The 15,604-nt window shown below is 38.4% G+C and overlaps 1 protein-coding gene across 1 annotated transcript; it reads left to right on the plus strand.

Annotated features, from left to right (window-relative positions):
* Positions 1 to 1,276: 1,276 nt before the first annotated feature.
* TAC3 (tachykinin precursor 3) lies at positions 1,277 to 15,145 on the plus strand. Its single transcript, XM_063296576.1, has 6 exons — positions 1,277 to 1,414; positions 8,267 to 8,375; positions 9,846 to 9,875; positions 12,086 to 12,139; positions 13,447 to 13,521; positions 14,755 to 15,145. Exons 1-5 carry the CDS (start codon positions 1,301 to 1,303, stop codon positions 13,518 to 13,520), a joined length of 381 nt encoding a protein of 126 aa, XP_063152646.1. The 5' UTR covers positions 1,277 to 1,300; the 3' UTR covers position 13,521; positions 14,755 to 15,145.
* Positions 15,146 to 15,604: the final 459 nt, after the last annotated feature.

The following is a 15,604-nucleotide window of genomic DNA, read 5'->3' on the forward strand; positions in this document are numbered from 1 at the left end:
TTGCAATGCAAATCTAATAGTTTCCTAGGATTCCCCACCAACCAAATAGCATGTTTGAATGCATTTATTGTGTACATTTATTAAAACTGGAAATACAGAAATATACCTGAATCATAAAAAAGGATATCTGGATTATCCGCACATCCACGTCTGTGAATGAGCCTAAATTTAGTATGAAAAAGGGAAGTTTATTTTTCCATGAATATAAATTAGCAGTAACCTTGGTTATAAATCTATAGTATAAAGTTTATAAGGATTATAATTGAACTCAAAATCATGCCATTAGTTTAAAATATTGCACAGCTGAGTACAAAATCAGTGTGAGTTAAAATTTCAGGTTACACATAAGTGCATTAAATAAACAAGGATGAAAAAAGGTTTAGCTATGCAGATTATAATTAACTAAAGAGAAATGAATCACAGTAGCAGTCCTGATTATCAATTTTGAGCAGTCCAGTTACTTTATTGTTTATTAAAATGCAATAGGATTCTATCATTGTACAGTGAACTGAAATACAGAAAGATTGCAGACCTGCTTATTAGCTGCTTAAAGCCCATTGAGCAGAACCGCGGCCAAAATGAATAGTTCTTCACATATAGCCTGCAAGTCAGTGAGTGATCCCATCAACTGAGTTTTGTTGATTGGGAATGAATTAACTCTTTATAAGAGATTGCTTATATAATCTTTTCACATGTTCCCAGTGTTGGAAATCGTTATGATAACATTTACATATAAGACATCTTCATCTTGAACAAAGAAAGAAAAAGAAGTCAGTTTTTAAATGTGTGTACCTGATTAAAAAATGAAGCTGTAGAATTAAAACAAAACAGAATAAAATAAAAACCCTGAACTTAGAAGAAGAAAGCAAAAACATTTATCTATTATGAATCTGCTGCATGCATAGAAGTACTTAAAAATAAGTGTAAAGTCCTGGATATTTGCCGTTAAAAATATTTGTGTTCACTGATGTACATTTAATAAACATGTTGACCAAATAGAGAATAGAAGTATATTTTCTTAAGACTTAGGGAGAATTTGCTTTCCTATTTTCAGAAAGTAAGTGATCTAGTTTTATTCTGTAGTTGAAATCTCATGACAGGAGATGTATTAATTCCCTAAAAAAATGAAAACGGTGGTTTCATTTTTGTACCATCAAAAAAGATAGGCTTGTTGATATTTCTGTGCACCTGGCAGTTTTCTTTTCCACGCTGATTCCCCCCCCCCTATTTATTTCTGAATTCCCCTGCACCCTTTAATTATGTTTCTCCCCTTTCCAAGCTGTTCCTCAGGAAAAAAAAAATGAAGTGTTCCCTTGTGCTGACAGTGCTGCTGTCCTTACTAGTGGCAAAGCTATGTCGTGGTTATTGTATTGAGTCTCCGGAGCAACAGATGCCCAGTGGAATCCAAACAAAGGTGAGCTGGACTGAAATGTTATTGAAGACGTGGTGTGGGAGTTTGCTGGAGAACAAAAGGGTTCCTGTACTGGGTGCCCATCTGCTTTACATCTGCACATGCAGTTGTACTGGTGTGATATTTAGGGAGGACGTTTTGGAGGGGCTATAGGATGGAACTTGTCTGCAGATGGAGAAAGACATATGGAGATGAATACTTCCTTGTTGCAACAATGGTTAGCTCTGTTACCATCTACCATTCCTGCTGAAGTTACAGCAATGGGTGAAAGGGCATGCCAGTGTGGAGTGCAAAAGACCTTACTTTTCCCCTACGGAGGGGGAAGAATGATCTGGAGCTGGCCTAGTGCTTTACCTCCCATTGAATTAGGCGTGAAGAAGTTAATTGAAAACAAAACTGTTTCTACTTTTTCACATTTTCAGTTCTGCAAAAACAAAAGACGTACTGTAGAGTTTGGACATGTTTTTGATATTTCTCCTTACTTTCAGGGTTTACTTTTTAATGTATTTTTTTCTTTCAAAAAGAAACTAGACTGACAAGTTTGAAGAACAGAAGCAACTGCCAATCTTTTAATTGCTAAAGAACAATGGAGGAAAAGTAGTCTAAATTCCCCTTTAGTAAGGCTAGTTTCAATGTAATGATTTTATATGCACAGGAAACCGTAATAATGCTCTATAAAGCACCCCATCTGTGGCCCTTCTAGTTCCCCAAGATTACATCACTCAACACCCCCACATCCCCCCAAATGTCTCAAATTGCCAGTTTTGGGCTGATTTTGGTATTTTCCCCCAGGTGTTTTGTTCAGGGTGTTAAGAGAGTAGGAAGTCTTGAGGAAGCAGTAAAATCTTGGGATCAATGGTACTTAAAACTGTAGGAAATAGCACTTTGAGAAATTAGCATAATAGCTAAGAACCTTGAAGTTAAGGATTATTTTACTCACATTTCACTTCTATTCTTTTAGTCCTATTAACGAAGTAATTCCTAATATCTCTGTCTATAAATGTCTTTTGGGGACAGAAATACTTCATACGGTTTTTAAAAGGTTATCTGTTCATAGAAATATATATTTCCCCAAATGCTTCTGTATAATTTTTCTGGGAGAGGGCTTTTTGATTTTTTAAAATTATGCTATAGCCCTGTTTAATTTCAATGTACTTTTATTTCAATAATATTTTAAAGTGCATTTAAGAAAGTCAGATTTTTTCATTAAGCAGGAAGGAATGGTGACATGGCTGTTAATGCAAATGTGCAAAACACAAAATATGGCATAGCAAGTGAATCTGTCAGCTTTGAGTATTAACAGGACAAGAAGAGATACGATTGCTTTTGGTAGTTACAGCTTGTATGCCTACTACCTAAAATGATGGGCTTATTCCTGTGTCTGTCTTGTTGTCCATCATTGGCAAGTCAGTTAATCTTTTGCCTCTTAATAAATTATATCATATTACACACTCCTCACTGGGGACCCCTTTGCTTGTTGTTTTTAATAAATTGACCGTTGCTGTTTTGCTTGTGTTTTTCCTGTTCATCTGAAACTAAATTAACTGAGAAAGTCAAATGTGTTAATGCCATCAAGTAACAATATCTAAGCTTGCTTTCTCTCAGGTCTTCCTCAAGTCATAGCTATATTTTATTTAACTATTTTTTAAATACAGGACTCTGATAATCCTCAGCAATTTAACAAGGGGGCTCCCTTGGGTCCCTCTGAGCCTTCTCCACACACCCTCGAAATGCTCCTCCTGTATGTCCAAATACCAAAAAGTATACAGATAGCTCATCAAGCAGAGATTGGGGCCTCTATTTTAATATTTATTTTAGCAAGAGGAGGATTTTTTTTAAAAAAATGGTGCCTCTCTCATCGTGTATAATCTGGTGGTGCAGTCCACTCTGAAATTTCTGCATTCTACTACCTTGTACGACATTCACAAAGTTTAAGGGCTGCCATACCTTTATAGGATACAATACTGTACTCCTTACAGAATAAGCTAAAACTCATATCAACTTTCTGTGTTCCAAATCAACTGAAGAGACTGTCATCTTGCAGGTGGGCCAGAATCTAATCTGATACAAAAGGGACGTTCATTCATAGGTATAAAAAAAGGAAGTTCAGTGGAGGATGAGGTACATTTTCCCCCTTCCTCCCATTTCAGTTAAAAAAGGGGCTTTATGCAGTGCAAATTGTTTTTGGGACAAAGGCCTGGCAGGAGTCTTAAGTGGCTTCTTTTGTCAGATCCCTTCTGAATTAGATCTGTTAGAGATAAAAAGCTTTGAGAAATTCCAATTCTATCCTCAGGTACCATAATCTCCTCTTGCTACTTCTGTGCAGTCCAAAATATGACTCAAATTACCATAACTTTACTGCTCTTATAAAGCAATCCCCTATTTTTGGATGTTCTTGAAATTTGGACACACTCTGATCTCCCCCCTCCCTCAAATTGCTTTACTTCCAGCAGCAGCAGGAGCAGTAGCCGCCACAACCAAAATAAAGTGCTGTTCTCTCTTTTCTTCCTCTTCAAGGCTGATTAAAATATTGTATGAGGAGAGGTAATTGACAGCTTTTTAGGTAAAAATCTGCTCTGATTTCCTGGAATTAGAATGGAATTGGCATCAGAAGGGAGGGATTCCATTAGAGCTTGGAGACACTCTAGCATTACTTGCCTAGCTAGCATTGTCAGTATCCTGGTAGCAACTCCTCACAAAGAAGACAGATGAAGGGTCTTAACAGCCGCATGAAGATTTCTAGGTCTGGAGTTTGAGAAAGGGGTTTAGCTGAGGGGATTGGTGTTCTATCCTCAGAACATTCGGTTGTTGTTGTTAGTTGCCATTGAGTCGTTTATGACTCATGGCGACCCTATGTATAACAGAACGAAATGCTGTTCAGTCTTGCGCCATATGCCTGGCCGTTCCAATGTTTGCATCCATTGTTGCTGTAATTGTATCAATCCATCACATTGAAGGTCTTCCTCTTTTCCGCTGGCTCTCGACTTTACCAGACATGATATCCTTTTCAAGCAATTGGTCTTTCCTGACGATGTGCCCAAAGTATGAGAGTCTAAACCTAGTTATCTTCACCTCTAGGGAACATTCTGGTTGTATTTCTTCTAAAACTGATTTGTTTGTTCTTCTGACAGCCCATGGTATTTTCAACAATTTTCGCCAACACCACATTTCAAATGCATGAATTTTTCTTCTATCTTCCTTTTTCAATGTCCAACTTTCACAGGCACATGTGGCAATTGAGAAGACCATGGTGTGAGTCAGACACACTTTGTTTTTAAACTGACAACTTTACTTCTGAAAACTTTAGATAGGCCTTTGATGGCAGATTTTCCCAGCACAATACGTCATTTGATTTCTTGATTACTACTTCCCTTGGGATTGATAGTTGATCTGAGTAGAATGAAATAGTTGACGGCTTCAATTTCTTCTCCATTTATTGTGACATTGTTTATTGGTCCATTTGTGAGAATCTTCGTTTTCTTCACATTCAGGTGTAGTCTGTATTGCTGACTACAATCTTTGATCTTCATCAGCAAGTACTTCAAGTCTTCTTTATTTCCAGCAAGCAAAGTTGTATCATGTGCATATTGCAGGTTGTTAATGAGTCTTCCACCAATTCTGATACCCCGTTCTTCTTCGTACATTTCTGCTTCTTGAATTATTTGTTCAGCGTACACAATGAATAGGTAAGGAGCCAGAATTCCTGGAAGCTGTGGCCATTGGAAAGGGATTCCCTGCCAGCAGGCTACAGAGAAAAGTCCTTTCAGGTACACTTCCAATTAAACTAGGGACAAGCCAGTCAGTTGCAGAGTTTTGTACTCCCTAGGTTGACCAATTAACCCACTTAAAAACATGGCTGTGGAAGCCTGGGTTCTGGTCTTCCTCATAGCCAAACAGAGATAAAGGGCAGTTTCCTGGTTGCACTGGGACTGACAGAACCAGCTGGAGCCACAGTTTCCCCGCATGCAGCATGTCATTTCAGGTCACCTCTCCCATGTGCATCAACATACTGTGTATCACCTGTACAGAACATCTGGAGGTGGGATAGAGAAAAAACTTTCAGAGCTGCAGGTGGACAATGAGATATAGGAAGTAACATGAAGAAAAGTCCTCTGGAAATGTCTAGTGGGGCATCTTTATGCTGGGGCAAGGAGGTGATGATGGTTTACCCTGAGTGGCTATATCTTCGATGCATAGTACTTGTGTGGAATTTGATTTTTGTAGCATCTGCTGTCAACGCTACTAGGTAAACCAGACTAGACCGGGAAATCAATTCCACAGGAAGGTTAAAACTATTTTTGCTGAAATTGGCTATAATAATATTGCAGGTCTGATTGTGCTGTACCTCCTCCTCATTGTTCAGTGAGTTAGGGAGGCTGCTGACTGAACAGCTTCCAAATGTTAACCCTTTGTTCTGAAACATGTTAAAAATTTCTTCAGCACCTTTTGTCTAGGTAACGATTCCTGTATATCCCTGTCAAGATCATTGTCCTTACTCTCTATACCTGCTGATGAATCTCAGTCTTTCTCCCGCTTCTCATTTTGAAACATTTTCCCCATAGTCCAACACACAGTTCTCCAGGATGTGAGAGAACAGGGTATTTAGAACTGCAAACAATAGCAGTGCTTTATCATTATGGGGATTCTGGAGCAGAATTGCCTTCTAATCCAAGACTATATCTCCAAAATGGAAGACTCCTAAGAGTGTTGCACTAAATAACCCTCATCTCCAACCTTTTTTAGTTGGTGGTGGTGAATTACAAATTTCAACGTATCTGAAGAACTTTTAAGTGCAGAGAAGGCTACCTAAGGGCATGTTTCCTTGGAGATTTGAACTATACAAATAAAATACAATTTGTAATCCATGGTGGGTATTATTATTTTGGGGCTCAACCAAAGTGAGACACAAAAGTGTGTGCAAAGTCATCTTCATGCATGATGTGACAAAGCATAAGGAATGGGGTGGAAATAAAACCCATTTTATAACCTTAGACTAGATCTTACAGCCATGTGGTCTGAAGCTCCAGATCAAACCAAGACTTCTTAGTGGGAGATGAGATGGGGTCATTTTATACCTTTCATTCAGGGACAAGAAATAGTGTACATAGAAATTTGGATGCTGGAAAAGTTTGGGGGATAGGCTGGAGAGAAGCCAATTGAAGAGTAGAAGCCTGTAATTTGCTGGCATGAGGATGAGTTTGTTTGTTTAGTAACTGTTGTTGTTTATTCGTTCAGTCGCTTCCGACTCTTCGTGACTTCATGGACCAGCCCACGCCAGAGCTTCCTGTCGGTCGTCAACACCCCCAGCTCCCCCAGGGATGAATCCGTCACCTCTAGAATATCATCTATCCATCTTGCCCTTGGTTGGCCCCTCTTCCTTTTGCCTTCCACTTTCCCTAGCATCGTCATCTTCTCCAGGGTGTCCTGTCTTCTCATTATGTGGCCAAAGTATTTCAGTTTTGCTTTTAATATCATTCCCTCAAGTGAGCAGTCTGGCTTTATTTCCTGGAGTATGGACTGGTTTGAGGTTTAGCTGCAAGCCAGCTTTTGCACTTTCTTCTTTCACCTTCATCATAAGGCTCCTCAGTTCCTCTTCGCTTTCAGCCATCAAAGTGGTCTCATCTGATGATACCACTTCGATGGCTGAAAGCGAAGAGGAACTGAGGAGCCTTATGATGAAGGTGAAAGAAGAAAGTGCAAAAGCTGGCTTGCAGCTAAACCTCAAAAAAACCAAGATTATGGCAACCAGCTTGATTGATAACTGGCAAATAGAGGGAGAAAATGTAGAAGCAGTGAAAGACTTTGTATTTTTGGGATGAAGATTACTGCAGATGCTGACTGCAGTCAGGAAATCAGAAGACGCTTAATCCTTGGGAGAAGAGCAATGACAAATCTCGATAAAATAGTTAAGAGCAGAGACATCACACTGACAACAAAGGTCCGCATAGTTAAAGCAATGGTGTTCCCCGTAGTAACATATGGCTGTGAGAGCTGGACCATAAGGAAGGCTGAGCGAAGGAAGATCGATGCTTTTGAACTGTGGTGTTGGAGGAAAATTCTGAGAGTGCCTTGGACTGCAAGAAGATCCAACCAGTCCATCCTCCAGGAAATAAAGCCAGACTGCTCACTTGAGGGAATGATATTAAAGGCCAAACTGAAATACTTTGGCCACATAATGAGAAGACAGGACACCCTGGAGAAGATGCTGATGCTGGGGAGAGTGGAGGGCAAAAGGAAGAGGGGCCGACCAAGGGCAAGGTGGATGGATGATATTCTAGAGGTGACAGACTCGTCCCTGGGGGAGCTGGGGGTGTTGACGACCGACAGGAAGCTCTGGTGTGGGCTGGTCCATGAAGTCACGAAGAGTCGGAAGCGACTAAACAAATAAACAACATGGACTGGTTTGATCTTCTTGCAGTCCAAGGCACTCAGAATTTTCCTCCAACACCACAGTTCCAAAGCATCTATCTTCCTTCTCTCAGCCTTCCTACGGTCCAGTTGTTTAGTAACTACACATTGCATTAATGAAGTTTACTATATATTTTAGTGCACAAGAGAAGTGAGGTAGCATTTTAAATTTTTGTTTATGCCCTATATTGGACTGACATTCAAATAATCTAGAGGAGTAGAGAGGTCACAGTAGGCATTGTTCAACTATTATTCTGCTACCTGTGCGGTACAGATTATGAGGAATTATATTTTAAAAAATTACTTCCATGATGAAAATGGATGTGCCTGCATAAGAGAGAGGGTTAAGATAGAAATGGAATGTTGAAGGGCAGGGGAAATATTAATTTATGTATTGCCTTATCAACTTTGGTTGATGTCATGTTATTTGTTCTTTCATTTCAACAGAAGAACTCAGATCTCTATAAGCTGCCTCTATCCTTGCTGCGACGATTGTATGATGGCCAAGGGATATCCTATGAGGCACTGCTCAGGCTGTCAGGCAAAGAAGAAATCAGTAAGTAAATACTAAGAAATCAGCCTGAAAACAATTCAAGAATGTTTGATAACTTGAAATGTTCTCTTCTATGTTTTGTGTGTTAATTCAGCCTTATAATAGCATTTAATATTCCAGCAAGAAGATAGGCCATACATGTTATTGAATGGAGACCCACATGAATATTCCCTTCACACCTTCAGATTAAATGAGGGAGAGATTTTCAGTGAAATACAGAAATGTACAACCAGGCATTCAACAAGTCACAACAGAAACAGGTTACAGTGGTATGAATTTTCTCTGAGGTGGGAAAATTCCCCAAAGGATTTGTGAATATTTCTAACACTATAAAATGCAATGGGTATGACTTCATAATATTGTTCCCCTTCTTAAAATATTTAAAGTAGTGTCAACATTTTAATTCCTCAAATTTGCAACCCATTTATTTTAGTATATTCTTGCTGAAGTCACAGGCTGAGCAGCAGTTTAAATACACTATGGGCTGTAATACAAATAACACAGAGACAGAGAAATGATAAAACAAAAATAACATAAAAGCATAAAGAGGCAAATGTGTGGAAAAGGAATCGTTATTCATTATTATTTCTAAAGGCTTAGTGTCCATCATATTAGTACTTTGACAAACGAATCTCATTACTTTTAACACATGTATTTCATCTCTTGTGAACTCCCAAGGACATACCAAAGAAAAAAGAAAAAAAAGAAAAATCTGGGAAGTAAATGTCTTAAAATATGTAAGATTTTAATAAGGTTTTTCCCTGCAACTTTGAATATAACTTTATATAACGTGTATATAATAGTACATGTTAACCCAGGATGGGTGGGATTAAAGAATGGAACAAGTTTTGAGCTGCAGGTCATGTTCTCTAAGGACTAGATTTAATTTAGAAATTGTTTCCACTACCTTAAATATGCTAAACCTGTTTTATTTCTGAGATTAGATAAGGTTTGTCAGTTCAAGTCTATTCAAAAGTAGTAAATGGAATAGGAAAATGGAAAAACTGTAGAAGGGGAGAAGAATAGAATATTGCTATTACTAGATATTTTGATTATATCTGGCCTTAGGGCTGTAATAAACTTGTTGTTGTAGAAGAGGAGAGATTTAGAGTGGGAACAGAGATTGGGAAGAAAGGAAAAACGTTGGAGAATTTGGAGATAGGGACAGCAGGGAGAGTGAAAAATTATGTGAAAGTGGGAGGAGATTATATGTCTCTGTATGGTTGTGTGTAAAGTTTGTAATGAGAACATGTGAATTAGAAAAAAATATATAATTCCATCCATGTTAGATTTTGGTGATTGGTGGAGGCATAACATTTTCAAGCAGAAAACCTGAATGTAGTAATATATTTTCACAATAAATTGCAGTGTGCATCTATGTTCCATTCTAAATAAAATGGGATCTGGAAATGCATATGGTAGTGGTACATTTGGGCCTTCTATCACCTGCTTTTTATTTTTACTTTTTTCCAGGTCCCCAGACCATTGCCTCTTCCCAGAAGCGTAAGTTGATCAGTTGATCTTTGCAATAACTACTGCTTTCTCTGTTACTGTTTCCTCTAGAGGCAGCTGGTCATTGACTGGATAAACATTACTAGTACAGGCCCATCGCTAGAAAGAAGGATGAGGTTAAAGGATACTTTCAGCCATGTAGTAAGGTGAAGGCACAATTTGAATTGAAAAGAGTGTCAGTTTAGCACTATTTTTAAATCCCCCCCAAGATAAACTAGCTTTGTGCTGCTATCTCCAGCCACCTATGAGTTTAGGGGTTTCCTGTTTCACCTGTTTCCCTTCTATATTTACTGTAGCGTTTGCAGTAGTTGTTCACTGAGTTTAGAATTTCCAACAACACTACAGTTAGAGTGAAGAGTTCAAGTCTTAGAATGACAGATGCAAGAATTCTTTCTAATGTTTAGTTAGGTCCAGTGGAGGACAACGTAGAGTATGTAGGGGTGAAAAAAGAAGATAGTAAGTCTGCATAGTAAGTCTTCAGTTCAGTGGGATTTTTAGATCATCAAATGCATTTCTGGCCTCCCAGTATATGGAAGAGACTTGTGTGCACAGAAAAATCCGTATTTGCCAGAATTTTTTGTATGTGTATGTCACAATTTAATATACACACACAAAAATGCATATCTTAAGAAAAAAATACACATGATAATATCTACTGAGTATACACATGGATCTGAGTTTTACTGTGCAAATTATGAAACAGTTGCTTGGAAAAAGTATGTTTAACAAGAAAATAGTATAAAAATTAACATGAATATTTGAATAGACTTTTTCTGAGAAATGTGTGGATTATGGGACTAAAGGCAATTTTCAGTTTGAGTGGAATTCCAAATCCCCCTTTGGGTCCTTTGTCTCCCCATCTACACCTCTTACTTGGAAGATGGAATTTAGGCTAACCACATGGCTGGTGGAACCTTTTCTCTCCCATTTGCAATGAGAAGTAATATTATATAAAGTGGGAAGAAGTTCAGGAAAGGAGATGGAAAAACAGCCTGGGTGAGCTGCAGCCAGCATGGCACCTGGATGAGTTGGAATGTTTTGACATCAGAATGTGCCAACCAGGAGTAAGGATTGTTCTGTAACTAAGTTACATTGAGTTCTATTCAGCTTATTTGCCTCTTAATATGCGTAGGTTTACAGTGTAAAGAAACAACAACAACCACCACCCCAATATAAAACAACTCTCTTCTGGATTAAATGATTGAAACAATCTGTGTTTATTTTGTCAGTCCCAGGTATTTAATAGATTGCATCACCACAGAAGCTAGGGTAGGATAGTGAACAGCCGTGAGCCAAAAACTGGTGTCTCTGCTATGAGTTCACCAAGCAAGCCATTATCTCCCACCACTCCTTTCCTCATCTTCAATTTGGGAATATCCCAAAGATTGTTATTGAGATAGATTTTGTATCGATTTTGAACATCTTAAAATAGAAATTGGGGACCTTGGCTTTTTCAGATATGACTGCCATAGAATTCCCACTGCCTGAGGTTGATGGGACTTTAACAATATTGGAGGAACAAAGATTCCCAGTATTGTTCTAAAATATTATGCTATTTTATTGTGGTACGGATTGCTTCTCCTATTTCATTAGTTCCAGGTATGTAAATGGCACATTTTCCAAGATGCTCTAGGAAAAAGGTGTGCCTGGGTTACATGGATTTTAGAGAATATCACACTAATCCTGCTTCTATGACATTTTGTACTTCCTTAGAATGAATTGAGTTTAGGATATACACTTGATACTCAGGAGTAGGAAAAAACCTTGTGCAGACTCCCCTTAGAGGTAACTCCCTCAGAAAAGGATGGTGAGTCCTAGTAAATGTGTTTGTAGAGGGCACAGGAGGCTTTAATAATGTGCAACTTCGTAGAAGCATGACAGGGTCCTGACTTAATGGCCCCTGAATGACACTTTTATTCAGCCTCAATACTTTGCAACGAAATCAATACCTTAGCTTATTAATCAACAGTCCATTATAGAAACCTAGTTTAATATAGGTAAAGGTGGTCTATTATATACAGAAATTTATTTACTACCATTGTGCCATATTCAGAATTATCTCTGAAATTCAGAATGCAGTAAATAAACCTACCAGATGATTAAACTACCAGATTTGCAAGTGCTGTATTAAACCAAGAATGTTGTTTTTTTCCCCAGTTGGTTGAAAACTCTTTTGTCTAATGCATTTAATGTTTCTGTAGGAGACATGCATGATTTCTTTGTTGGACTGATGGGCAAAAGGACCACAGAGCCTGGTAGGTGTGTTCGTGAACTGAGGATGCATAGGCTTCCTTAAGTGCCCTTTGTGAGTAGAAAGGTGAGGCGTGAGCAGTTCCCAGCATATCTTCTGCCTGCTCAGCCCTGCTGTGTTCGTTCTCTAGTTTTAGTGGTAGTTGTTTCTATACACTGGTTGTTGATAAGCAGAGGAGGGGCTGTGGCCCTCATTTATGGACTTACCAGTGCTGCCTGGTGGAAAACAGGATGCTGGGCCAGACAGATTTTTGGTCTGATCTATGACAGGGCCCTTCTCATATTCCAAATTAAATTCAGGATATCAGAAGAAAGTCCATGTGCCTGTGATGGTTATTTATGATAGCCTGAAATAGAAATACTGCTGAATCACATTATAATTCAAAAGAAGCATAAGAAATTAAGCTGTACCCTGTTACGTATTTCCAGAATGGGGGGGCAGCTTGTGTCCCCAAAGGCATATGTAGTCTCCCCAGCACTTCCATATAGTTCCTGGAGTCCCCTTCAACTGCTGAATTTAATTTCCTATCACTTTGAGGTGATGGGAAACACAGACACTGTACAGTAATGTAATACAATGTAATGTTTATTTCAGCCAGAAGACTATAAAATACTGTATAATAGAGCTTCAATAAGCATAATATTTTTTTAAAAAAGGAGACCACCTATATGAGGGAGTTCCACCACTTTACATTGTCATCTTATTAAAGCTTTCATCCACCCAAAATCTTTTAAGTGCAGCTTACAACAACCAAAGGCATCTGCAGAGGAAAGGGGAACAAGTGATGAAAAGTGAATTGCAATGTTGTGATTCAAATTCTGCTGCTTATGTACTTGTGTGTGACATTGCAGTGCAAGCATGAAAGGATGAAGCTTGCACAGTTATATCATTATGCATTTTTTTTTGTCATTTTGATGTCCTCCTGATTAGGAATGGATATTGCTGCCAACCACCACAAGATTACTGTAATGGAAATGTGATATTCCTACATCTTTTCTCTGTTACATTTTATACTGTACTGTAAGAAGAAAAGCCTCTTCTCATTTCTCCTTTCACTCATGGTGATCTCTGGATGTTAGAAAAGGACAACCTACCTCTGTATTGTCTTCCTTCTTGTTCCTTCACCTTTGAATTTCCCTTGCTTTAACATAACCTCTGCCTTTTATCAAGGTTGAGAAATCAGGCAGTGAACCCTTTGCTTGCATCCTCTCTCAGCCACAGGAAAACAGAAAGGAGAATAGGGTATCTATCAAACTAATGGAAGCAAAATGCTTCAGCTAGAAACCAACTTTCTTTATACTCTAATTCTAGATAATTCCATTGAACTCAGTAAGGAATCATTCACTGGTTTGGGCGATGCAAAGTACTCACCAAATGCAGAATGAGGTAAGGAAAGAGGGTCAAAACTCGATTCTGTTTTAAATGGGGTGAAGAGAGAAATTCTTCAACAGATTTCTCCTCCATAGATTTTTACTATTTACAATTTACTATTTTAGATATACGAGCAACTTCACATATGGTAAAAGCATACACAAGCATGCTCACAAATTCTTATACATATTTCTTTGTATGATTAAACTGAAGCAGATACGAGCAGAGTGTGGTTGTGACATTAGTGATCTACAGTCATTTTTAGGGTAGGTTAGACGAACATAGCAGATGCAGTAAATTTGGTAAGTAACCTGCCAGCGAGTAAAGTCTAGATGCTGTGGATTCTCTGGCACTGAAATAGGCAAATTTGTAAATAGAAATGCTTGTAAAATGTGAAACTGCATTTAATGGTTGCTGCATTAAGACCTAGAGTCAATTACAAGGTTAATTCTGATGTACTCCTTCAAATATCCCTATGACCACAAGGTGGCACCACATTCATGCAGTTTTCTCTACATCTTTGCTGTTGTCTAGAGGCTGTCTGGATTTTTGCAGCCCAAATAGGGTAAGCCTAATTACTCAGTATTCACAAGATGTATTTTGGGTAAAATTTGTATGCACATTCTTCTGTCAAAAGTCCAGACACTTTTGGAAGAAACATGGAACTATGTCCAGAAATCTGGACAGTATCCAATTCCATTATATTGTGCTCTTTATGCTTCCTTGAGCAATGAGTAGTTCCAGGAGACTCTTCAGCCTTGATGAGAAAGCGCTAGAGATGTATAAGGTCTTTGAAAAAGCCACTTAATTTTTTAAAAGATAGTAACAGGGAATAGAGGCAAACAGACATCCCTCCAAGGCCGAAGACAACTTGGGTAGTCTATAGGCTGCATTCCCTATCAGTTCCAACTCTTTCTTCCTGCAAATTTTTCTATTTCCTTCCGTACTGAAGTGTATATCATGTTCTGCAAGCTGTATTAAATATCTGCTGGAATATAATAAATATCTGCTGTGTATATAGATATCTGCTGGAATGGCTCTTGCACTGATTTTTTTTTTTTTTTTTTGCACATCCCAACTGTCTTAACTTTATATGTGAATGCAACCTTGTTCCTTTTGGTCTGGTTATTATGTCAAAAGAACCTCAGCGTCTACCTAATTTTCTGGGCCTAGGTGTTTCTAACAACACACAACTGCACTGTGTATTGTACTCAGCTTAGCAGTTTTTGCTTATCTTTTCTTGTACAGGCTTCATGCAAGAGTGAAGACAAGCACAATGTCTGCAAGACTTCAAGAAACCAACAGAAATCTGATTTCATCCACCAAAGCCCAGTATACTTTCAGCCAAACCAGAAACTTCGATGTACCATGGAGCTTCTTTATCTTGTCCCATGCCTCTTCCCATTTCTTTTTCCTTAATTATGCTCTTAATTCCAGCAAATAACTTATTGTAATGCTTTAGTGTTCACTGTTTGAACATTTGACAGTTATCCCTACTCCTCATGGTGCTTTGTCCCTCTGTATATACATGTGACTTATTTGCAGAATCTTTCGTGCAAAACCATCCTTCTGCACATCCTTTTGTGGCACAGATTAAGAACACCTCAGTCTTCTATAATAACAGGGTTTTTACTTATGACCTGCCACTGTGTGTGTCTCATTCTTTGTTATTTCAGATGATTGTTGTTATTGGGGGGGAGGGGACATTGTTTTAACAAAATCAGTAGGTCAACACATTTGCAAGATGGTATAAGTTACTGGCACCTTGTACAGTAAATACCAAAATCTGCCCGCTATTTAGGAGATCATAGTTTAGGATTGGGCTACATTCTTGCATTGAAGGCTTTATGGCATTGCTTGTGCCATGCATGTACAAAACTCCACATTCATCTGTGGCACAAAAGCATCCTACAATAGATTCCAAGGAAGTTGCTGATTTGCAGAATAAGGGCCAAACTAGATTAAATGGAATATTGGGCTGGCAGAGCATAACGCAGGTTCACACATTTGTCTGATAATACACAGGCAGTCTGGGCAACACCAAAGAAGAGTCACCTTTTAAAATTTGGGTGTTCTAAATTGGAAACAACTACAGATT

Source organism: Candoia aspera, chromosome 2 (assembly GCF_035149785.1).
Source record: "Candoia aspera isolate rCanAsp1 chromosome 2, rCanAsp1.hap2, whole genome shotgun sequence".
Classification (NCBI taxonomy): Eukaryota; Metazoa; Chordata; class Lepidosauria; order Squamata; family Boidae; genus Candoia; species Candoia aspera.